This window comes from Antechinus flavipes, chromosome 6 (genome assembly GCF_016432865.1).
Source record: "Antechinus flavipes isolate AdamAnt ecotype Samford, QLD, Australia chromosome 6, AdamAnt_v2, whole genome shotgun sequence".
NCBI classification, from domain to species: domain Eukaryota; kingdom Metazoa; phylum Chordata; class Mammalia; order Dasyuromorphia; family Dasyuridae; genus Antechinus; species Antechinus flavipes.
The window spans coordinates 251982324-252007884 of NC_067403.1; the positions used below are offsets into that span (position 1 = coordinate 251982324).

The 25561-nt window shown below is 41.8% G+C and overlaps 1 protein-coding gene across 2 annotated transcripts; it reads right to left on the minus strand.

Annotated features, from left to right (window-relative positions):
• Positions 1-2708: 2708 nt before the first annotated feature.
• On the minus strand, positions 2709-17457 carry LOC127540074 (membrane-spanning 4-domains subfamily A member 6D-like). 2 transcript variants are annotated; one of them, XM_051964615.1, is made up of 8 exons: positions 16809-17457; positions 15923-16025; positions 11523-11685; positions 9579-9713; positions 7079-7135; positions 5892-6104; positions 3551-3652; positions 2709-3334 (listed from the first exon to the last, which is right to left on the minus strand). In XM_051964615.1, the coding sequence occupies exons 3-8, from the start codon at positions 11667-11669 to the stop codon at positions 3239-3241; spliced, it is 750 nt and encodes a 249-aa protein (XP_051820575.1). In that variant the 5' UTR covers positions 11670-11685; positions 15923-16025; positions 16809-17457; the 3' UTR covers positions 2709-3238. The 2 variants fall into 2 exon arrangements, with proteins under 2 accessions (XP_051820575.1, XP_051820574.1); XM_051964614.1 differs by lacking the exon at positions 16809-17457 and having other exon boundaries at positions 15923-16749.
• Between the last annotated feature and the right edge of the window lie 8104 nt (positions 17458-25561).

A 25561-nucleotide genomic window follows, 5' to 3' on the forward strand; every position in this document is an offset into this window, starting at 1 on the left:
GTAAGCTCTGTTTCCTGAGTAGTATCTTAGTTTGGGCCAGATCCTAGAATTGGAAAAGACAAGAAATTCCAAAGAGTGTCTCTTACTTCTAAAAGATGCTTCATATCCCTTTCGTCTTGCTATGGGAAATCTGCCCTGTCTGATGACTTAGACCCTACCCATCTTGCCCATCCTGTAGCAGAGCAATCTTACCCAAAAGCCAGAATCTCTGCACTGAATCATTGGAGGGATCTCAGTGGCTACCTCATCTAAAATGTAAGTGAGCAAAAATCCTTTCTCCAAGATGCCCCTCTCTTTCATCAATAGCATAGTATAGTGAGGATAGTTCTGGCTTTGCAGAGAAAGGATCCTAGTTCCAACCCAAGCTCTCTCCTTTCCTGCCTGTGTGATCTTGAGCAGGTTCATTTTTTCCACTTCAATTTCCTTAAATATAAAATAGGGTGGAGGAGGAGGGGTTTGAAGGGCCTTTATGTCTCTCATTATGTGATTCTATGGCCTTGGGGGGCACATAACTCATCACTTTCCCAGACAGACTATTCTCCTTTGGTTCTTCCCAAAATCTAAAAGTTTGGCATCTCCCCAACCAACACGATTGTTCGTGTTCCTACCTTCTGCACTCAAAGAAATCAAATGATCCCCATGCCCTCAACTCCAACACCCCATCACTCCTGCCCTAGAAACACTGAAATGCTCCTCTCCCCCTCAGAGCACCCCCTGAGATCCGGGTCCCACGGTTTCCCCAGTAACAGCTGGAGAATTTACCTGTTCTCTCCACCAGTCTGGTCAGCAATTCTCTGGCTGCTCAGTCAGATCCATCTATCACATCTATCACATCACTCCATCTATCACAGCACTCTATGCAGTCTCCTCCTGTCACCCTATCTCACAGCATATTCTCTCTGCTCACAAAGTTTGCTGAGTTCAGGAAAGAAAGGGTCTCTGAGCAGTGCAGACATTTCCTTTACCCCAGAGTTTTAAAAGCTTAGCTTAAGGTGTTGGTCACTATTATAAAATTGCCCAAAGGACAGAATGCTTGACACTGGGGCAGAATAGTGGACCACCTTTGGGGGCGATGTAATTTCCTAAGAGACAATGAGAATTGATTTAGTTTTAAATTTCCATTCTCCTCCTTGTTCTCACAGCAGTACAAATTTTATCAGTCCCATTTTATAGAGAGAGACAGGTTCAGGATGGTGAGGTCACTTGGCCAGGACCACAGAGTGTGACAGAGCTGAGACAAAGAGAGATTTTCCTCTTTCCAGTTCCAATATTGTGGCATGCCCATGCTGCCACCCATGTATTCAGATATCAGTGACTCAGGGCCTCAAGCTTGTGGTCCTGCTATCTCAATTAAAGACACGGTTTTCTTCCTCTTAAAAGTTTGATTTATTTCAGCATTTGGCATGGGCAATAAGCTCTTTCCAGTTCCCTGTAATGCTATGGCATTTCCTCTATTGATCATCTCCTGTTTAGCCTGTCTCTAGCTTCTTTGTATACTGTTGTTTGCACATGGCCTCCCCATTAGCCTATGAGCTTTCCTTTGTTTGACCTGCCTTGGCACAGCATCCAGTAGTCACTTAATAAATACTATCTGTACCCTGAAAGCATTAATTACAGCTCTTACTATGTTTACATTCTCTCTGGGGCATTTTTTCTAGAAGAGGAAGAATGAGATCTCTGCTTGGTCTGCTCTCCATCAGAATGCTGGGATTTTATGCACCTCAGCCAAGATGTCCAGAGTCAATGAAGAGTGATTTGTGCCCTAAATGGGCTTTTTTTCCCCTCCCTCTCCCCTCCTTCCTTCTCTCTCATTCTTTGTGTCTCTCTCCCTTCCTCTTCCTATCTCTCTCTCCCTCTATCTCTCTTTCTGTCTCTCTCTCCCTATGTTTCTATCATCACTGTTTCTTCCTTTCTTTCCCTTCCTCTCTGTCTCTTTTTCTTTCTGTCTATCTCTTGTTCACTCTCTCTTTTTAAATTATCTTGTTCTTCTTTGTTCCTTTGTGTACTATATCCTTTTGTGGAAAGTAAGTTCCATGAGGATGGGGACTATTTTACTTGTGTGTTTTGCCTCCTAAGCAACTCCTTAGCACAACCACAGTGCAGAGAAGGGACCCTCAATGTTTACAGATCAGAGAGAAGTTGTCACCTTTCTCCCTTCCTTCTCTTTGTTTCAGTTCTATCTCATTCCCTTTTATCTTTTTCTATTTCTCCCGACTTCCTTCCATTTTCTGGCCGACTTCTTCCTCTCCCTCTTGTCCCTTTCCTGCTGGCTAACAGAACTTTTCAGAAGTCTAATCCAACTCTGACATCACTTTGCAGGAATCAAAACCTTCCATTGCTGAGGAGTGAGGTGGGAGGATCAAGACCACAGGGAGGCCATAAATGTCACCCTTGGAACAGTCAGAACATCCATGAGCAAGGAGGTTCTCAAATTAGAGACAGCACGAGAAACGAGGGAGGAGCAATGGGGTAAGACAGCGAAGGACCCCTTTGAGAACTTATTACTTGGGGAGGGCTACAAATGAAAACTTAGATTCTGTTCTTCCTTATTTTGAAGTCAGGAAGGATGTGCCTCTTTCTCTTCCACTGATATGCTCTGGCCCTTATTTTATCTGAACCTGATTTCCAGGCACTCTCCTATCATATCTGCCTCTGGGGCTTCCTATTCCTTTAAAAACACGCTTGAGCAGCAATGCAGAAAATAAGTCTTAAAGTCCAAAAAAAAAAAGAATTTATTAGTAAGCAAACTGCAGCAGCATTTCCCTGATTGAACTCCAAGCCTCCTGTGCTCTGCTCCTAGAGAGGCGAAAGGAATGTGGGAAACATCCCAGCTCTGGCAAGAGCCCGGGGCTCAGCTCTCCAGCCCAAGCAAAGGGCAGCAAAAGGCAGCCATGAGAGAGAAATAATAGGACTCCATCTGAGCAGAAGAAGCCGCAGCACCCCCTCCCCATCTGGCAGTCCACTGCCTGCAGCAGGGGAGGGGAGGCTGGGGGCAGTTTGCAAGATGCTCCACAGAGATACTGTTTCTTGGTAACCCTGCATGAGGCTGAAGCAAGGACAACCATGCCGATGATGACCCGTGTGGAAGAAAGAAATTGACTTTAAGACCAGAGACAAACATTTTCTGCTTCTTCATCAGAGTCAGACATTTGCAGGACCTTGAATCACAGTTCTGTTGGGCAGTGAATCTCACGTGATAGTGACCTCCAAAGCCCCAGCAGCAAACCCTCAGGATCTTCTAGGCAGAGGCCCCAAACTCTTCATAGGAAGGGTTAGAAAGAGACGCCTTTAAGTTGGCAGCGATGTGGCGACCACGTGATAGGAACAGGACAGCCTAGAAACAGCCAAAAGGAACCCAGTCAGCTTGGCCCCTGCCCTCAGCTCACTGGGATCCTGGCCCGACAGCCAGACTGGGCCAGGAAAGCCTTTCCCACTGGAGCTGCCCCTGCCCGTGTCTACAGAGGCCCATGGTACATCTCCCTCCCAGCACCCACCGTCATCGGCCTTCCCCAGATACCCCGGGGCCTGGCTGTGGCCCTGAGACACTCACCCCATCGGACTCCCCCGACAGCTTCCTCCAGTCAAAGAAAGCCACAAACAGAGCGATGCTTAACTCCAGGCCGGTAAAGATGAGCATCACAGACATAATCCCCTGCAAACACGGAAAGGACAGTTTGGGACAGAAGCCAGAGGCCACTGGGTCCCCCTGGGCAATGGCACTGGGAGGCAGAAGGTACAAGGAATTCTAAGACAAAGCAGCTTCCTCTTCCCCCAAGGAGCAGGGACTTCCAGGGAGCCTTAGGTTATTCACAATCGTATTCGCTGCCCAAATGGGCACAGACTTGGAACCATAGTCCTCATAGAGACAGGCACTACATGCCGACCATTTCCCAGTTGGCTTTGGGGCCCAAATGGCTTCTTCCTGCTTGTCTATACTGGTAAACTAATAAGAGAATACATAGGAGAGGATTCTTTCCCCAGCTCTGTGGAATATTCACAAAAGGCCTAGAATGTAATCCCAAGTGTTAATGAAATATTAAATAACCTATACAAAACGCATCTGAAAACTGAACTTTTTTTTGAAAGGAATATCTCCACTGGCAGAGAAAACAAATTAACCATGCCCTAGGGAAATGTAAAAGCTAAATCCAAGGGAGCTTAAGGCTGTTGAGGCTTGGAATAGTTGTGTACTGAGGCTGACAAACAGTGGAGGATGAGATTTTTCCATCTTCTCCCTCCCACCTTCATCTATAGTTGAGGCATCTAACATCAGATGCTGGGGAGATATTCAAGCTTTAGGTTGTGCCTCCATAAGGTACATGATCAGAAGTCACTACTGATGGGTTACTCCTAGAACCTAAGGGAACAGCCAACGTCGAGAAGCCCAACGTCTCCATCTGAGAAGATGGAACACCACTGGGCAATAACCTCAAGAGAGATATCACAAGAACAAAACAGCTTTCAAATGGCTGTCAAATGTCTGAGGAATCAGGGGGCTCTCAACCTTGGAAAGGCCTTGGTAAAATGAGATATTGGCTTCGGTACCTGGAAGTATCTCTAGGGACTGCTTCAGAGCAGAAAGCTAAGTGTTCTCTCAGGAACTGGGGGGACCCTCCCAAGAATTGAAGGAGCCAAGCCTGCAGGAGCAACCAATGGATTTTTGGAATCATGATCAGACTTGGGGGCAAGGCTGACATCAAGAGAGTTCGATTAGCCCCATTCTGGTCCTTGAACTGTGGAATTCAAGTACCACAAGACAATCAGACTAGGATTTTCCTGCCTCTTCCTCTTCCTTTTGTTTTTGTTTTGTTTTGTTTATCTAGTCACTGTATTGGGTAGCTATGTGAGGCAATGGATAGAATGGTGGGCTGGAGTCAGGAAGACTCATCTTCAGGAGATCAAATCAGGCCTCAGACACTTAGTAGCTGAGTGACCCTCGGCAAGTCATTTCACTCTGCCTCAGTTTCCTCATCTGTAAAATGAGTTGGGGAAGGAAACAGCAAATCCTCCAGTATCTCTGACAAGAAAACCTCAAATGGGATCACAGAGTCAGACATGATGGAACAACAAAAATCACAGTAAATGTTCCCCTTATCACACAACTCAGCTGATTGCAGCAGGGCCAAATAACTGATAGTTCTTATATCTAGACTAGGCCAGTAGGTTCAAATCCTGCCTGTGATTTTAGTAGCTCATGGCCCAGGGGCAAGTGGATTAATTCCCAGAGCTTTAGTTTTCTTGTAGCTCAGTTCTGTCCAACCCTCAATGACCCCATTTGGAGTTTTCTCAGCAAAGACATTGGAGGGATTGACCATTTCCTTCTCCAGCTTATTTTACAAATAGGGAAACTGAGGCAACAAGGGTGAAGAAATCTGCCCAGGATCACACAGCTAGTAAGTACCTGAAAGCAGATTTGAACAGTAGGCCCAAGACTGTATCCACTGCTCCACCTGTTAGATGGGGAGAATCCCATGTGTTTCTTAGGGAAGACTAGAATGCACTGGGTAAACTGAGGTAGGATATAACTAAGGTTTGTTGATCAATAGTTTCATTCTTAGGAAAAAATCCAGGCTTTGCCAGTTCAGAACAAGAACATATTGTCTTCAAGAATTTCTGGGGACACTTGAGTGATTCTGTCCTCTCCCCCCTCCCCTCTGGCCCCCAGTGTTTGGCTCCCCCACTCTGGCACAGTGCCTGGTAAGCAGGCGATACTCAGTCTACCCCACCAGGCTGCTTCTCCAGAGAATGGCTCTTTTCATAATTAGGTTTCCCAGCTCCAGGGCGTTCTCTCCTCCCTTTTCACAAACACTTGAACTCTCTCCAGAACCCAACAGACCAGGGCCTGCCCAGCACCGAGGGCACCTTCTGACACCGAGTCTGAAAATGCTTACAGTGAGAGCAGAGTGGGCCATGTGGCAAGCCCAGGAATTGAAGTCATATATATCATAACTGTGGACATAATCGTTGTCCTGTTTTTCTTGGTGGGTTGCGTGAAGACACTGAGATAAATCTTCATGGATCTCAGGCAGGATGGCAGAGAGCAAGATGAGACCAGCTGTGGCCTCAATGCCACTGACCACGTTGGCAGCCAGGCTGAAGCGGTTCTGAAAGACAAGGCCCTGATTTACCCATGGCGATCCCAGGAGCCCACGGGGCCTAGAGAGGAGGGCAAGGAACAAGGGAGACCCTCAGCATGGAGCTGGCAAAGACCCGTGGAGGCCTCAAGTCCCCATCTCACCTTGAAGACAATAGGGAGGGGGAAATTCTATGTCCCATGTGATCAGGACTTGATCGGGGACTCCAAATATTGCACTTTCTGCCACTGCCTCTGAAAGGCAACGAGCTCCTGAAGTCTCTTTCCTTTACTGGACCATTATCAGCAAACAATTCTCATTCTCTCTCTGTCTCGCTCTTCTCTCTCTCCTTTCTCTCTCTCTCTCTCTCTCTGTCTCTCTCTCTCTGTCTCTCTCTGTCTCTCTCTCTCTCTGTCTCTCTCTCTCTGTCTCTCTCTCTATATATATATATATATCTTTATATATGTCTCTCTCTGTTTTTCTCTCTCTCTGTCTCTCTCTGTCTGTTTCTCTCTTTCTTCCTTTCTCTCTCTCTCTCTAATATATATATATATCTTTAGGTATGTCTCTGTTTCTCTCTCTCTCTCTCTTTCAGGATCTCTTCTTTTCTCTATCTCTCTCTTTGTTGGTCTCTGTCAGTCTCTGTCTCTGTCTGTCTCTCTTTTTGTGTATGTCTCTCTTTCTTTGTTTCTCTGTCTCTCTCTGTCTCTGTGTGTCTCTCTTCCTCCTCCTCCTTTCTCTCCTCCTCCATCTGCAATCTAGCATGGCCCTGGTTATGCCCATGTCTTCAGACTCAATGGCTTCAAATTCCCACAAAAACAGACTGACTATGAAAACCACAAATTAACATAATCTGCATTGTGTTGTATCTCTAGTTATCTCCAGGTACATTTCCAGTTAAACTTTAATCTGATTCAAGTGGTGCTCAAGGGCCAGCAACGAGTTGGATGGGATGAGGTAACCAGCTCTCCAGCTTGCCAAGGCCTCAGGTATCTGGTACTCACCAAAGATTTCGTCTTTTTCCTCTCTGATGCTATAGAGAGTGATCCAGAAATGATAAACTGTAAAGGAGAAAGGGGAAAGGTCAATCCTAAGGTCATAAAGCGACCAAGCTCCCACAGTGGCCACTTAGCCAGCAGGTGTCCCCCTATTCATTAAGGAATGAACCCTAGGACCCTGGGCAAGGCATGGGACACACTCAGAGGTCAGACTTGGGCTGAGTTAGGAGAGAAAGGGCCCGTCCTAGTGACCAGAAGAGGTTTGAGGGGAAGACCTGGATTGTGTCCAAGGGTTAGAAAATAGACAATGGAAGAGGGGGCTTTGTCTGGGATTTAAGAAAGTAAAACCTTGAGGAGGGATGGGGTGAATATCAAACAGTGGGAAGAACGTGCAAGCACTGCAGGGAGCCCTCACAGGTCCCAACAAGAAGGGCCTGAGCAAGACCATGAAGCTACTGGAGAACAGGAGGCCAGAATGAAGTGAGAAACTTGGGTCCTTATCAGCCCATGCTGAGACCATCATCTCCCAGCTGTTTCTGGTCTGAGGCCTCAGCAAAACTCGCTTCCCCAAACAGCCTAACCCTCCTAAGGTACAGGCTGACCAAGGTTAATCTTTCTGCTCACACACTTTGAATGGCTCCCTCGTACTCTGAGAGCAGCACTTCTTGATGCTTCTGGGACATGGGCCTCTGAAGCAATGTCTACTGAAACCGAAGGAGCTCTGCTCCCAGTTATGGTTTTTAAACACATGGAAGGATTACAAAGGAACCCGATTTGTGAAATGCAAATATCAAGATAATTAGAAAGCAAGTTTCTAAGCTTTAGATTAATAATCCTTGCTCTGTGCATACTCCTTCTCCTCCTGACCCACTTAAGGATGCCAAGCTACCTTTCCAGCCTCATTCACCTTCCTTTGAGGCAATATGGCTCAGTAGAAAGTGTGCTGAGTTCAAAGTTTAAAACTCAAATCCCAACACTATCTGCTACTACTGTATCATTTGGTACAAACCTTAACCACTTGGAGCCTCAGTTTCTTCACCTGTCAAATGAGAGGTGGTCTGCCTTAAGGACTCAGTTATGATCCAGCCCCAGGGGCACCAGTCCCAAATCCGTGACATTCTCTCTGCTCATGCCCTATTCCAGCCAAGCTGAGTGTATTGCCCAGTCTTTCCTCCCTTCCATTTTAGAAATGTCCTCCCCATCATGGCAGTCAAATGAATTCCTTCCTTCAAGGTCCAGCTTTCATGTCACCTGCTCCCTGACTCCCACAGCAGGAAGGGATGGCCCCCAGCCATCTGCTCCTGGGACCTGGCTCACACTTACTTACGCAGGTGCCACCTACCCTCAGGAGCCCCTTGGCAAGCTCCCTGGGTAGAAAGAACGCCCTGTTTGTCACCTTCCCATTCCTGGCATCTAACCCAGGGCCCTGCACCCAGGAGGTACAGCATGAATACATGTTGAACAAAAACGAGTTGAGAGAGAACAAGAAATGAAAGGTAGGCAGCAAAATCAGGAAGCCCCGAAGATCATGCTGGAAGATAGGCACTGATCTAATTAAGGGCCAATAGGGAGCCACTGATGGTGAGCAATAGTACAGGGGTCTGGATAAAATAACAGAAATAATAATAATAATTATTATTATACATATTTTATACACAATTGTATTTTGTTTGTTTACTATAATTTTATAATACAATAATAATTATTATTATTACACAATATTAATAATAATAAATATTCTGGTGCACAATGCAGCCTAGGCCATTGAAAGGAGGTCATAAAAGTACAGATATAAGACCCAAGGCAGAAATGAAGACTTTATTGACAGGGACAAAGAGCAGTTGGGTAGTATAGTGGATAGAAAGCAAGGCTTAGAAACTGGAATATTCATCTTTTGAGCCTCATTCACTTACTAGATTTGTGATCTCAGTTTCCTCATTTATAAATGAGTAAGAGAAGGAAATGGCAAACCATTCCAGTATTTCTGGCAAGAAAACTCCAAATGGGATCACAAAGAGTAAAACATGATTAAAATAACACAACAACAAAGAGAAATGAATAAACCTGAACATTGAGATACAGAAAGAAGGCTAGGCTTAGAAAAACTTGGTAGCAAAAATGGGCAGATTTTCTAGACTTCGCATGGCTCCTTTCTATCTTAAGCAATTTTAAAAATAAGATACACCTTTTTAATGAGTGGAGGGGAGACTGGAAAGAAGGAGAGAACTTGGAACTGAAACATAAATAAAACTGAATTTTTAAAAAGTTCTATTAATTAGCTTTCTTGGTTACTTTCTGCCAGGTATTCCTTCCCCCAGCCCCTAGCTTGTATCCTTCACCCCAGTGGTAGAATAAAGAAGCCACCTCCTCCAGCATCACCAGCACTTCCTGTTATTAGTACAAAGAATAAGCCTAAACCTCCCAGCTCCTCTTTCAAACAGGCCTTCTGTAGGTCGGGACAGGTCTCTTCCTGCCTTGCCCTTCGCCAGCAGGACTCACTACTTACCGTTACACCACCTATAAACGGGTACCCAGACTTGACAACTTTGTAAGAGGAATACTTGAAGTAGGAGTCATCATATATGCATGCCAAAATGATCCCCATACTCAAAATCATCAGTCCCATTAAGATCTGGATGGTCTGAACAAAAAGAAAAAGAAATGGGAGGTTTTAGAACAGATTCATTCTTCTTTCCAAGGGACAGGGAGGACCTCACCCTGCAATCTCCAATAAGTGTCCTTAATGTCTAGATTTGGGGATCTTAACCTGGGATCAGTGATTTATTAAAAAATTATTATTATTTAAATGATATCAAATATTTCGTTTCCTTTGTAATTCTATATATTTTATGTTAGGAATCTGAAAACAGGATTCTGAAAATCCTTCAGGCAGAGTCAGACTAACACAGGGGACCCAAGTTACCTTTGGCTTCTCAATGACCCACCTGAAACTGCTCTGTTCACAACCCCGGCACTCATTCAGCAGACACAACTGACTTTCTACAGAACCCTCAGATGTGTCTGCTGCCTGAAAGCAGTTAACCAAATATCAGTTTGCCCAAAATACCTTCCCTGAGTGGATGGGACAAAAATAGTCAAATTGCAGAGAGTCTTTGTGGCTATCTAGTCCAATTTATGTCTCAGTGAAAACAAAAAATCCCTCGTGACATTTATTTGACAAGTCGTTGTCCAATATTTTTCTATAGATTTCCCCCAGCAGTTCATTGTGCTTTGGGACAAGGTCATTGGCTTCCCACAAATCCTGCTTAAATTGGTTCCTTTGCTGCTTCTCCCCATAGTTCCAAGGTTGCCCTGTAAGGCCAAGGCTAACAGGTCTAACCCTCTCTTCCACAGCCTTTTAGATACTTGCTGATAGCTATTATAACTTCACCAGATTTTCTGTTCTTAAGGAATTTTGATACTATTTCTTTCAACTGTTTCTAGCTTCCATTTTATCAATGTTCTTCAGAAAATGTGTCACTCTGAACTGACCACAAAACTCTAGATATAATCTGACTAAGGCAGAAAACAGGACTGATATCTAGAGGTGTGATAGTAAATGCTTAACAACCAGTCTTCTAGAAGAAAAAATAAATGTAAGATATTTGAAGTTTGACTTTATTAATTAACATTTTCTCTCTATTTTTCTAACTCTAGTTAGTCAAGATACAAAAAGGACCAATCTCCATTTGTAGTATTTGCTAAGATCCTAGATGGAAATGCTCACACTGAAAATATAACAATCAGCTCCCACAGGCCATCAGAGCTGATTCCAGCACATCCCTCCTTCTGGCTCCTCATTACTAAATACTGTGTATTAAGGAACCTTAGCTTCCTGGATTCCAAGATTATGTTTCTCTGATACTCGGTCCTGGTCAGGCCACATGTGGGATCTTGGGCTCAGCTCCAGGAGCCACACACATCCGAGGTCATGGCTCTTGGGAACCAAGGTGGCTTGACCTCTGCCTAGTTCAGCTACTTTCTCACATGAAGGAGATACCCAAGAGAGAGATGAAAAGCAATTGTGTGTTCCCAATCCTGTCCCCAAAACAGTCAGAGAGACAAGATGTGCCTCCCTTCTGCTGAGGTCTCCAATTGTGTTTCCTGATGATAGGATCAGGAAGGTCACTATGAACTAAGCATTCTTACACAACTAGTGGGGAAGGAAAGGTTGTGTAATTTTTCTTCAATTTCTTTCTCTGTTGGGGGCCTGGATGAGGAAGTTTGGGCCTTTCTCTGAAGTGCTACTCTAACCCCCACAAAGCTGTCATAATTTTTCAGTTCCCTGGGCCTGCAAAGTACAAGCTAGTCCCAGGAAAAAATCTCTGCTCCCCTCTCCTCTTATGTCAATTCTTCCAATGGTTACTGGCTTCTAAGCCCATAGAAGAACTGAAACCTTGAAATGTGGCTGGTTTCCCTCAAGCTCCTTTTTGAAAGAAGGAGGACTCACCCCAAGAGCTTTGGACTCTTCCTTAAGCCCTTTCTTCAGGTTGCTGTTTGATGAAGAGGAAGCCTCAGATTGTTGCGTCTGGGGGATACTGATTCCATTGGGAGTCAGAATCATGAACATGCCAGAGGGAACGGGTTGGGATGTCATGATGCCGTAGCTGGTGCTGGAAGAGACAATAAGATGTGTCGAGACTGTTAGATGATTCTCAAAGACAGGATTCCCATCTGGCATTCTCCCAGTGGAATCTGGGGGAACATGACATTTGGAGGGGAAAGAAGAATCTAAATCAAACCATCACTGAATCAGTCTAAACACTGACTGGGTACTGGATGGAATAGCCCTACTATAGGTAGTAATGATAACTCATGGGCTGAAATCCTGCCTGTGATGCTGACTAGCTGTGGGACTATGGGGGCAGAGGGGGGCCCTACTTTCTCTTAGTCTCAATTTACTCATCTGCTAAATGGCAATAATAATACCTGCAAGACCTGTACACAGGGTTGGGGGTAAGAAAATAAATTTGTAAATCTTGAAGCAAGGTAAAAATATAAATTACTATGTGGGACCAAAGGACAGGAGAAAAAGAAGAAATGATGATTAATATTATTATTATTATTAACAAGACTATCTAGAATTTATAGAGAGCCTTAAAGCTTGAAAAGCACTTGAAAAATATTCTTTTGATCCTCATAAATGACACTAACCTGTAAGCAGTATTATTGTTTATACACTACAGATGGGGAAATTGAAACAGAGAGAGGGTAAGGGATTTGCCCAGGTAGACCAGCTAATAAGTGTCTGAGGTCAGATTTGAACTAATGTCACATCAACTATACCACCTAGGTACCTAATAAGAATAAATCATAAGAATGTCATCATTGTAATTAATAACTGATAAAAATGATAAATAATTGTTATGTTATTGAATTTCTTTAAGATTTCAGATGTCTCATGATTTTGTCAGTGGGAGTATTCCCTCTAATACAAACCTCACCCTTTTTCCTTCCTCTGAAAACATTGTCTCTAAGCATTGATCTTATAATGACTTGATAAGAGCATTTGCATCAGGGGAGGGCCTTAGACATAACTGAGTCCAAGCACCCCATTTGACACAAGAGGAAAATAGAGAGAGACTATTATTGTGGCATGATACCACAGATAGTTACTGGAAGAACCTTAGGGCAGCTAGGTAGTATAGGTTAGAATGCTGGACCTAAAGTCAGGAGAACCTGACTTCAAATGTGACCTCAGACACTTTCTAGCTGTAGGATTCTGGGCAAGTCACTCAACCCTGTCTGCCTCAGTTTCCTCATCTGTAAAATGAGCTGGAGAAGGAAATGGTGAAGCACTCCAGTGTCATTGACCAAAAAACCCCCAATGGGGTCACAAAGAGTCAGACATGACTGAAAACTAACCTCTTCTCCACCTGCATTCAACTTTGCCTTGGGCACATTGTTTACTCCCTTGTGTGTCTCCCAGACAGCATATGGCTTCTGAACAATGAGAATTGTTTGGTTTTCACTTTGGGGTCCCCAGAGCCTAGCACAGCTTCTTATACAGTAGGTACTTAGTGACTGCTTATTATATTGAACTGTCTCAAACCTCTTTCAATACATGTATGTTCAAAGAACCCAGAACTGCACATCTGGAGGGGACCCCAGATACCACCGAGTCCAAGCCATTCTCAAAGAGAATTCCTCTATATAACTTTCTGAACAAGCTATATATCAACCCGCCTGAATACTCTGACTTAAGATGAATTCACTACCTCCCCAGCCCATTCCACTTTTGTTTTTCTTGAAACACCAGGAACATTTCTATTCCTCATGTCAAATCAAAATCCGGACTTCACAAATTGCCACTCACCCATCTTGGTTATGTCCTCTAGAACTTACAAGAAGTTAAGCCAGACATAAATCCCAACTTCTCAGCTGAGACCCCCTGCCCCTAATTCACTGAGAAACTAGAAGTTTCAACTTGAACTCCCTCTTCTCTTCATCCCCCAGACATCATCTCTTACTCTCTCGGACAAAGACTAGCCCTTCTCCTTGTCCAGGATCACCTCTCTTCATGTGTCTTGATTCTTCTTCTTTCCATCTTCCCCAGTAGACTGTGTCCTTAATCCTTCCCCTTCTCTCTTGAATCTCCAGTGTTGCCCTCTATACTAATCATGGCAAGCATCTGAAGATTTGCAAAGCCCTTTACAAATATTAATGTCATTTAATATATGATATAATCACAATGACCCTGGAAGGTCAGTAATATTATCATTCCCATCTTGCACATAAGGAAAGTGAGGCAGACAGAGGATATGACTTGGTTACAGTCTCACAGATAGTATGTTGGAGGCAGGATGCCAATCATGTCGTTTTGCTCCCAGAACCTCCAAGTTCTAGCCACTGGGATACTTAGGTGTCTCTACTCATTCTTCTCATACTGACTCCAAACATAGCTAAGTCTCCTCCATCTCATATAAATAAAGAAATAAAATAAAACCAACTTCACTAGACCCTCCTATGATCTCAAGATGTATGTGTGAGTGTAGATAGAACAGAAATAGGAAAATATACAGACAGAATGATAATAGACAGACAGACGGATGGAGAAATGGATGGATAGATTTTCTCTTTCTCAGACATGCTCCTTGAAAAATCTGTTTTCTCATTGTTTCCTCTTCTTAACTTCTCACTAACCCAATACTTTGAAATCTAGCTTCTGGGCTCATCAATCAAAAACTAAAACAAACAAGCAAAAAAAGAAAAAAAAAGATTCTCTTCAATTACCCAGGATCAAAGAAGAGGATATTTGTCAAGCACGCAGCACAGTGCCTGGCACATACTAGGCACTATATAAATGATGACGAAGATGGTGATGATGATCTCTAGATTATCAGATTATCTAGATATCTAGATATCTATACTCTTTACTCAATTTTCATTCTTCTCAACCTCCCTGCTCCATTTAATTTCATCCTCTTGTTTTACAAATAGGTAAAGGCAGTCTAATGGAATGCTTTAGTTTCAGAGATGGGTAAACTGAGATCTGAGAGGAGGGGAAGTAACTTGTCCAAAGCCTCACAGGTGGTCAGCATTTGAAGTGAGACTCAAATCCAGAACCTCTGAATCTAGAGCTAATGGTCTTTCCATTTCATCATGTTTGACTTAAAGGACTACCAGAAGAGGTGTAGAAGTCAAATAATAAATCAACACACATAGACTAAAGCACTTCTGCAAGGACATTGAATTATGAATGGAAGCTGGAAGGGAGATCGGCAGTCATCCAGTCCAAACTCACTCATTTTACAGATGAGGATACCTGGGCCAGGGAAGTTGTGACATGTCCAAGGTCAAAGAGGAAAGAAATTGCTGTTCTGGGATCTGAACTCAAATCCTTCTATCCAGAGCTCGTTCCCTTGAACCACACTGCCTTCCAACTGCATGTTTTATATGTTTTATATTCTAAGTCTCCTCCCAACGCTGACATTCTCTGTTTGCTCCCTCTGAAGCAAGATATTTCATCCATGTGAGCTTCACCTTGTTCTGTTCACAAGAAGAGATTCTAAGAGAAAGAAGGATAAGGGGTGGACTCCTCTGTTTCCTACAAACACATTAACCCAATGGAGTCCGAAGTGTATATGCCCTAGAGAAGGGGGCACCATGATTCATGCATTCCTATCCAGTCTCCTTAGGTCCAGATGGCTAACTACATCCTACAACTCTGTATGAAGACTCAGAGGTTGCAATCTGAGGCTTCAGCAAATCCATTACAAAGCTGTTGAATCCCTGGTAATGATATTGCAAAACAATATGTAGCAGTGACTGTCATAAATCTTTCTGGACATTATTTGGGCTTATCCATTGCTGATCACGTTGTTTTCCTATTTCACAAACATGACAATCTATTTTGGAGTTTTTTTAAGCTTCTCCTGGTCATCGTGAATCCTGCAGATATTCTGTTTGCTCGTCTGTAAAAAGGGGTTCATATGAGGTTCATAAAACCTAGCTCATGGAATTACTGCAAGGATAGACGAGATGGTTTGAAAACCTAAGACTCTTGATAAGGCTCTCTCTCGTTATGTGATTGCCCATACACAACACAGACATACCTCACTTTGCTCGGATCTCACCATTTTCTCAAGACACTATAACCAAAACTGGAATGGGACAAGCAGTGCGGTGCAGTGGAAAGAAGGCTGAATTGACACCAGAGGCCTTTGATTCAAATCCCAACTCAACCACTACCTACATGTGTGACTTTGGACCAATTAATAAGCTCTATGACCTCAATTTCTCCATCCATGACCCCTAAAATCTGTTCTATCTTGAAATCTATGATGCTATGATTTCCTAAGAAACACAAGCAGGAATTCAAGTCAAGGAAAGAAGATCCATGGTTCCTACCTGTTTCCTCTGATAACTCTTGCTGAGTTTCTGCTGAGGTGTCCGTCAGTTTCTTAGGATGATTTCTCTCAAGGTCTCTGGGACCCTGAAGCGGGGCCTCCTTCTAGGTACAAAAGTCCTTGTTAATGAACCACCCTTTGAGGCTTTCCTGTCCCTTCCTCTATCTGGTATTTACAGTCACACAGGATGTGATGTTTGCAGCAGAAATAGCTGATTTATGGAAAGAGTATATGCTTCCTTCTTCTGAAGAACTTAATTGGATGTGATAAACTCCTCAGAGGACAAGCAGGGACTTCCATCTCTGGGACTGGATCATTATAAGATGCCCCCCACCTTTTTTTAAAGCCAATACTTTTGGCAAACTGAAGGGAATTGGACCTCTCTCCTAAATGACTGCAACCTCATTTTTCTCCTTTTATCTCACTCCATGTTAGGGACTATTTTTTCTACTTTTATTTTTTGGCTAGGTTTGTATAATATTCAATACAATTTTTTTTACTTTACTTTTCTTTTTTTTTTACTGAATCTTATTAAGAGTATCTTATCTCAGGTAAGGAGACCATCATTCATCTTATTTTCAACCATGCTCCAAATACCATTTTCTGATATCATCTTAACTAAAGGTTCATATCCTAAATCTGTCATTTTTTTTTAATAACCCTTGCCTTTGGCTGGATGCAATAATGAAATATTTCTTCTATCCTTGTTGTCTCCAGTTGTTTCAGCCAAGAATTCCTGATCTTTAACACTACTTTTTAGACAATTGATGGCAGTCTCATTTGTCCCCATTTCGATTACCAGAAGATCATGTTCCTTTAGTTTCACGAGTCTCAGCATGGACTGAGATGCCATGGATACATGCATTAGAAAGACAACATATCTTTACCTGTTGGATGGGGGTAGACATATCTGCCTTGGAACTCCTCAACAGAGAGCCAACCATCAGAACTGTGCACTTCCTGTCTCTCTGATTATTCCTAGTTGATCTCTCCCCTAACTGTAATTCTTTATGTCATCACTTCTAGGACAAGAAGCTGCTTTATCCAGAAATGCCCAGTCCCTGATTTACAAAAAAATAAGAAATAAAAGGTTTATACATAACAGAATGTAGATAAATGTTTAACAACCAACTCTAGGGGAGGGAGAGTAGGGAAGGGAAAATGTATACAGGATACAGGATTCAAACAGCATTTCCAGCATTTTCTTCATCACTTTCTCAAGTTTAGACAGTTGATAAAACTCTAAATCCAGCCCTAATTTGTAGTGTTTGTCAATTCCAGAAGTTTAAATGCTCACACTAAAAATTTAGCCCATATGAACTGTCTCGAGTACAACTCAGTTTGTACCTATGGGAAACCTACAGAAGAAAATGAAAAGGATGGCATGAAATGTAAATCTATATAACAAAGGATAAGGGGAAGTCACCAATGAAACCCTGGGGAAAAGACAAGATATCTAAGGAAGAATCTCTCCTTTTCAGACTGAATAGAAGAATTTATGGTTTATAAGGATGTATAGCCAAATTCCTCAGAGCCATTGGGCACATTTGTATACAGAAAGATCTAGAATGCAGACAATCTCCTCATATGCTATATGTTAGTTGCCTCTCTGCCTTTTGATTTTCACTCATTTATATGGGTATTTAAGAAAAACTGAGATATGGGCTCTAGGCATGGGAGAGCCCAGAGGATAGGGCTTGGAACCTGAAACCAGAATATTGTTTCTTCCGAGATGCTGGGTCCCAAAGTAAGACATGAAACTAGAGAAATTTCTTCTGGTCTTTGGGTGGGAGATCTTGCTTTTCCTGGAAAATGGCAGCTAAAAGTGGCACCCAGATCAAAAGCTGAAGAGGATGGAAGCTACAGCCCAGCAGAGTGGGCCTAGTGAGCCCCAAAGAGTAACCAAGGGGGCTAAGAAATCTCTCTATGAGAAGCAATGCAGAGATTGCCAGGGAGAACATCAGTAACAAAAAGATAGTCAAGGAATTTATATTCTAATGTGGAAGATAATAAATACATAAAAGGAAGGTGAAATATGAGGATTAGGGGAGATGGGACCCACGCAGGGACATGAAGGAGAAATTGGAGAGTAAGGAGTAGGGCTAGAGAGAAGTGAAGGCTGGAGTGCTACTGGCTTGAGAACTTCTTTAAAATAAAATTTTCAGGAGGAGTTGACCTATGGGTAAAGGAGGAAAGGTGCTGGGCATAGAGGCAAAAAAAAATCTTTCAGAATAAGAAGACAGCAAGGGGAAGATAGCTTCTGGGGCAGCAAGCTAGCTTCTGGGGCATAGGGAAGAATTCTAGATTTTGAAGTCAGTTTTCATGAAGCATTTCCTGTCATTTCACATCTAAGTACTTCTATTATAGATTCTCTGAGCATGTACCAAATTCTGTTTCAAAAAATATTTAAAAATAAACATTTTTCTAGCCCATCATTACTTCCAGACTTTCCCCTTTAGGCAAGTATGTTAAATGTAAAGGGAAAAAACCTAAGGTTTCAGGGAAATGGATTTAATGATAATAACTAAATTTAGAATCCCAAAAGTACCTTTTGTCTTATAAAAATCTTTGACTTCCCCAACCCCAGATTAGCATAGTGGCTCCCACATAAAAGTAGTAGCTTCCTTTCCCATTCAAAATGAATTAGAGAATTGATTTCAAGGAGGAAGCCCCTAGAGATTCTTGGGGGGAAGTGATCAAGAAAGTTGAATAGTTTCAGAGACAATTAATTAAGTAGCTATTATTCTATTTCATGGGAGAGAATGTAAATTCAAAATTATATTTCAAACAGAGTGAGACTTGTTTCTTATTCAAAATTTTTATAAATGTTACCTTAAATTGCTTTGTGGAGAGAGAGTTCCTCTATGAGGAACTAGGTCAACTTTCACATTTCTCTCTCTAAACTGAAAATGCTTACTTGATAGTGCACTAGAAGGTGTAATTAGAGCAATAAGACAAGAAAAAGAAATTAAAAGAATTAGAATAGACAATGAGAAAACAAAAGTATCATTTTTTGCTATGATATGATGGTTTACTTAGACAATCCTAGAGAGTCAACTGAAAACTAGATGAAACAATTAACAAGTTCAGCAAAGTTGCAGGATGTAAAACTAACCCACACAAATCATCAGCATTTCTAGATATTACTAGCAAAGTGCAGCAGGAAGAGATAGAGAAATTTCATTAAAAATCACTGCAAATGGTATAAAATAATTGGGAGTTCATCTGCCAAGACATACATACTCTTCACACAAATAAAATCAACTTGCTGTCTAGGGGAGGGAGTGGGGGAAAGGAGGGAGAAAAATTGGGAACACAATGTTTTGCAAGGATGAATACTGAAAACTGCAATACACACACACACACACACACACACACACACACACACACACACACATGAAGTGTTAAGTGTTGAGGCTAGATTTGAACTCAGATCCTCCTGACTTCAGGGCTGGTGCTCTATCCACTGTACTACCTAGCTGCTCCAAACTCTGCATATATATTAAAGATAAAAATATATTATTAAAAAAAGATTAATTAATTTGCTATTTTTGTAACAAACCAATAAAAGTTAATGATACTAAAAAAAAAAAAAAAAAAAGAAAAGAAATTAAAAAGCCCTGGGTATAGGGGAAATACTAATATTTTTAAAGTTGGAGGAGAGAAAAGAGGGAGGATTATTAACTGAGAGGGGATAGAAAGAAGGAGAAAAATAAGTAAAGAAAAGACAAAATAAATAAGTAAAACCACAAAATTAGGGAAACCATTTGTAAATGGGAAGGGAAGAGCAAAGACAAAAGGATGTAGTACTAAGGACTATATCAAAATAGTTTAAATAAAACTTGTGAGGTTTGGGGTGAGGGTGGAGCTTGGGGAATACCAATTGAAAAGAAAAAAGAGAACCAAAAAAGTTCCTTAAAGAAATATACCAAAGCAATGCTAAAGGCACAAATGGCGGGAGAAAAAAAGTATAACATCATTTTAGATGAGAATTGGTTAGGTTATCAATAAAATGAAAGAGAATGCCAGAATGGATGAGAAAATAACCTTCCATAACTGAGGGAAACACTTATATCAAAGATCAAGGATGTTTTCTTACATCCAAGATAAGTAAATAAGAGAAATATGTAGGAGCAAAATCAGGAAGATTCATGTTCCTGAGTTCAAAGCCGATTTAAGACATTTATTAAACTTTGTAATCTTAAGCAAGTCACTTAAATTCTGTTTGCCACAGTTTCCTCATCTGTAAAATGGAGATAATAATAGCATCTATCTCTCAGGATTGGTATGAGGATCAAATGAGATAATCACAAAGTATTTATCACAGTGCCTGGTATGGAAAGCTATATAAATAATAGTGTTAGATATTATGTGTTCTAACAAAACTCAATATACACCATTCCCCTCCCCCAGTAGTAGTAAAAAGAAGGTAGAAGTTTGCTTTGGTTAGAACTGTTGAGTCTAGAGAAATGAGATACTGAGAGAAAATCATCTGGTTTCAGTAAAAAGAAAAAAAAAATTAGGGAAGTATATCCATGGAATGGACTACAACACAGAGAAACAATAATACACATTACTCCTTATTTGATAAAAATCACTAGGAAAACTGGAAAGAAGACTGGTAGAAATTAGACTTAGATAAGACTTTATACTACATTCCACAATGTACTCTAACATATTTTATGTCTTATTGTTTGGTCATTTTTCAGTCATGTCTGACTGTGACCTCATTTGGAGTTTTCTTGGCAAAAATACTGGAGGGGATTGCCATTTCCTTCTCCAGCTCATTTTATAGATGAGGAAACTGAAACAGACAGGATGAAGTGACTTGTCCAGGGTCACACAGCTGGGATGTGTCTAAGGCAATATTGGAAATCAGGAAGATGAATCTCCCTGATTCTAGGTCTAGAGCTCTATCCATTGTACCACCTCCCTACCTTAATTAATTTATTATAAAGTTACCTTAATATTAAAGGTCATTCTATAAAAAGTGAAAAGCAGATCATATACCTTTCACAATAACTTTGGGTAGGATATGTATTTTTAACAAAACAAAGATACCTCACACCTCTCAGGGACACTAATACATTGTTCGTGGAGTTGCGAACTGGTCTAACCATTCTAGAGAGCAATCTGGAACTTTGGCCAAAGAACTATCAAACTGTGCATATCCTTTGACCTAGTAGTGCCATTACTGGATCTATATCTGTTAATTGAAAATTAAAAGTTTTAATAAAAAAAAGAAAATCTGTGATAGAGTCAGGGTGACAGGATGTTATTTGTTGGAGAGGTTGGAGGAGGAATCACTTGAACAGGTAGAAGGATTTTTCTCGGTAAGGAGTAAGACCATGTCATCACGTGAGACAGAGTGAAGGAAGAGATACCAGAATGGTATCAGGATGATAGGAGAAAAGGAAGAAGGGAGATCACAGAAAGAAATTTATTCTCTTAGCTGAGAGTTTTGTCTCATATTTAAGAGGAAAAATTGAGGTCACCCACCAAGAGTTCTTCATCTCCCATCCCTGAAATGTCTTCTGCACCATCTCCATTCTTGTCTCACATGAAGAACTGGCCTTCTCCTTACCAAAATATTATTAAATAAAACAATATCCAGCACTTAAGACACTGAACAAATGGTTGTTTGGATGGATGGATGGATGGATGAAAATAAGATGTATCCTGAATAACCAAAAGAAAGGTACTATTTTCAAAACCAGTGTATTCTAGGTGCTACTATATATCTCTGGACTATAAAACCAATGGCTTCATAGTAGAGTAGATGGAAAACTAGATTTGGAGGCAGGAAGATCTAAGCCAATTTTCTCCTTAGAAGCTAGGATGTAACTGCTCAGCCTCTCTGAGATTCACTTTATAATCAGAAGCTCCTTTATAAAATAAAGGTAAACAAAAGCACTGGGTAGCCTGGTAACTGCCAGACCTGGAGTCAGGAAGATTCATCTTTCTAGGTTCAAATCCAATCTGTGATCCTGAGCAAGTTACTTAAACTTATTTGCCTCGGTTTCTTCATTTGTAAAACGAGCTGGAGAAGGAAATGGCCCACCACTCCAGTATCTCTACCAAGAAAACCCCAAATGGGGCAGGACTGAAAGATAACAAAAACATTAATTTCACCAGGTTGTTGTGATTAAACAAAACAATGAATAAGCATTTTACAAATCTTTTAAGCTATTATGAATGACAGTTATTTTATTTTTTCCATCTGTTTCTCCCTACCCCAGCTCAGATAGAAAAGATCCTGGACAAGTCACGATTTCATTCCCTTTTTCAGGGTATTCCCAGAATTTCTTAAAGGTTCCAGCTGCCCTAAATCCTTCAGAATACTTTGATGTTTTATGGATTGTTACACAGGTGGATAAAGATCTGTTTTTTGTAATTGAATATTAGGGTGTAGATTCATCTTTTTTAGGCTCAAAGCATCTTCAAGATATCAGTTGCAGTTTGGGATGATAGGGATTAACCTGTTTATTTATTCTTCTTTGATAGATCTTTGTTCCATTGACTTTGGGGATCATGAGTTTTTTTTTTTTTAAATAACTTTTAATTGACAGAACCCAGGCCAGGGTAATTTTTTACAGCATTACCCCTTGCACTCACTTCTGTTCCGAGTTTTCCCCTCCCTTCCTCCACCCCCTCCCCCAGATGGCAAGCAGTCCTTTACATGTTAAATAGGTGACAGTATATCCTAGATACAATATATATGTACAGAACCGAACAGTTCTCTTGTTGCACAGGGAGAATTGGATTCAGAAGGTAGAAATAACCCTGGGAAGAAAAACAAAAATGCAGTTTATATTCATTTCCCAGTGTTCTTTCTTTGGGTGTAGCCATTTGTCCATCCTTGGATCATGAGTTTTTAACAGCAACCCTTAAGTTTTATCCAGGTAATTATGCACAATAGCTCAGCTTGTAAAATTTCTGTTTTAGAATAGTTGGTGGGTTGAGGGCATTTTAAATTGGGTAGATTAAAGTTTCTGAAATATTTGAGCCTCCATATCATATCTCATTAGATACTCAGTAGATGCTAAATTCTTGCAGGCTCCTGTGATGTGTCACTTCTAACATTTTCTTGCATAATTTATAATCGCTAAATCTAGAAACTTGAAAGATAGCTTTCGTGTGATTTTGAGTGGCAGTGGCTTGATCCCAAATCAACATAACCTCCATTTTAGGATTGTAAACATTTTTGTCACTGTTAATATTAGCAATTTCTTTAATCGTGTAGGATTTTTCTTAGTACCACAAACCCATCTAATACTTCACTATCTCCCAGTTTGTCCAAGATCATGACTGCTTCTGTGACAGTATCTGTCTTATCCTCTGCTGCCATCTTTTCCTTTTGACTTAATTTTCCCCAACATTAGGGTCTTTTTCCCGTGAGTTTTGTCTTGTTGCATAGTCACAGTATTTAAGATTCAGCTTCAGAATCTGACCTTCCAATGAATTAACTAAATGAACTCCTTTATTGACTTGACTTCCATAATAATTCTCTAAGTTTGAAGAATCATAATTACAGTTGCCCCAAAGGACCGTGGAGAGATACATTGTAAATTAGTCTCTGTGTTATTAGTATTGTTTACATAGTACTTATTTTTTAAATGAGGCAATTGGGATTAAGTGACTTGGCCAGGATCACACAACTAGTAAGTGTTAAGGGTCTGAGACTGTATCTGCATTATTAATGTGAAGATTTGAACACAAGACTTGGCCAAGGGAAGAAGGGGATGGGGAAAGTGATATAGCTAGTCAGGAGATGATAGGCCGAGTATTCAACAAAATTTTTCCACAGCCTGGAAAATTGAGAGGGCCCTGCCTTCCTACCTGGGGGAGATACCCAAAACATTGAACAAATTAAAAGGATTTTTTTCCTCAGCAACATATGTTTGTGTAAATCAAGACAGCAGCAGGCTTGTCTTTTGTGTATTTGTGTTTACTTCTTAGGAAGTTTTCTAAGTCTTCAGAGTGCCATCCTCGGCCTCTCATTTTGGCCAGGAAACGGGCAGGAGCCACTGACAGGAATCTGAATCTGCAGGAAGTCTGTGGCCTCGTGAGCTGATCGGATTTTGAAACATCATTTCTGTGGATTCCCAAACGCAGCCAGAATGCTTTGACAGCCGCTCCTTGGTCTTTCTTACTCCTTGCTGGAGATAATTCAGAGGACGACTTTCTCAGGGTGAGCTTCCCAGGGAGGAACCGCCCTCTGCTGCCGCCTTTGCTGGGCTTAGCACAGGGCCTGGCACATGGGAGCCTCTGAACTTGGATGGACATTGACCTGAGTCTGAGAGGCTGGCCTGGGGCCCATTGGCACAAGGAAGGTGACAGAGCATGGGGCAGGAAGGCTGCGGCTTCCAGATCAGCATTCTACTGTGCCACCAGGTTTGGGGGGGGGCAGTAATTTGTATGTGTACGTGGAGATAGGTGAAAGTGAATATGGCAGCATAAGGATAACAAGTGCCCATGATTTTCTCATTTAAATAAGAACTCTCTTTAAAGGTGTAAACTGCCACTCCTCCAGAGCAGCCTTTGTGACTCTGGTGCATGGCCTCCTATTCTGTGCATCTTGGGGTACAAGCATGGGGGGACCAACTTAACCAAAGGCCTCTACTTAGGTTATCCAAAGTGCTCTACTCCTGTCAAGAGGGACTTGATTCTTCCCTGGCTCTTTTTCCAGTCATCCATTCCCCTAGAGGTGACATCTTTACTCTATACACATCTCCTTACAAGACTCAGCCATGGCCTATTTATCCCATGCACCCCGAAAGGCACAAGCATTCCAAGGTGGTCAGGGTCAAAGTCAGGTGTCCTAGACACTCAGGTCCCTCTGGATGGAGAGGAAAAACAAAGGCTTGGCCCATTGCACCTCTACAGAGGGGCAGAGGCTGAACTTTCCCTTGCTCTCCAAATCACTGAAAGCTTTAATGTATATCAAAGCCTGAAGTTCCATATCCATGTGGACAAGTGCCCAGCCTCAAAGAACCTGGGTTAGGCCACACTCGGCCCTTCTACAAGCCAGACACGGAGGGGAATTGGGTCAGAGTTCTTGTTCCACTGGAGTTAACTGGGGACACAGGAACAACGGTAGATTGTGGTGTTCCTGGAAGAGGGCATTTGAGGGTAATAGAGGGGTTGGCAGAGACACTGCCCAAGACCCACTCTCAGGAAGCTATAAGGAGCCTGTCCAAGGGATGAGCCAGGGAAGTGACCCTCCTGTGAGCAAAGGAGAAAGCAAAAACATAGACAACAGCTCCAGATAGGGAAACCAAGGTTCCTAAAGTCTCTTCTAATTCTGACATCCATGAAGCTATGGCTAAGACTTGCTGTGATCCTGGAAGGACAGCTGACATCCCTAAGGGCACAGGGTTAGAATTAAGTTAGAATTAAGAGGGGATGGAGGGGAGAAAACCAAAAACTCGGATCTTTACCCCTTAACAGAGGGATAGAGGTTGAACTGTCCTGAAGTACCTATGGATAATGGGTTCAATGTTTAAAAAAATAAGTGCCAAGGGCCACCCACATTTGTTTACCAGGCCCCTCCCTCTATTGATAGATCTCCCAATTTATTCTCAGTGTGATGGATTTCTTCTCTGGAATAATAATGTCTCTATTACCATGTCAGACGGTC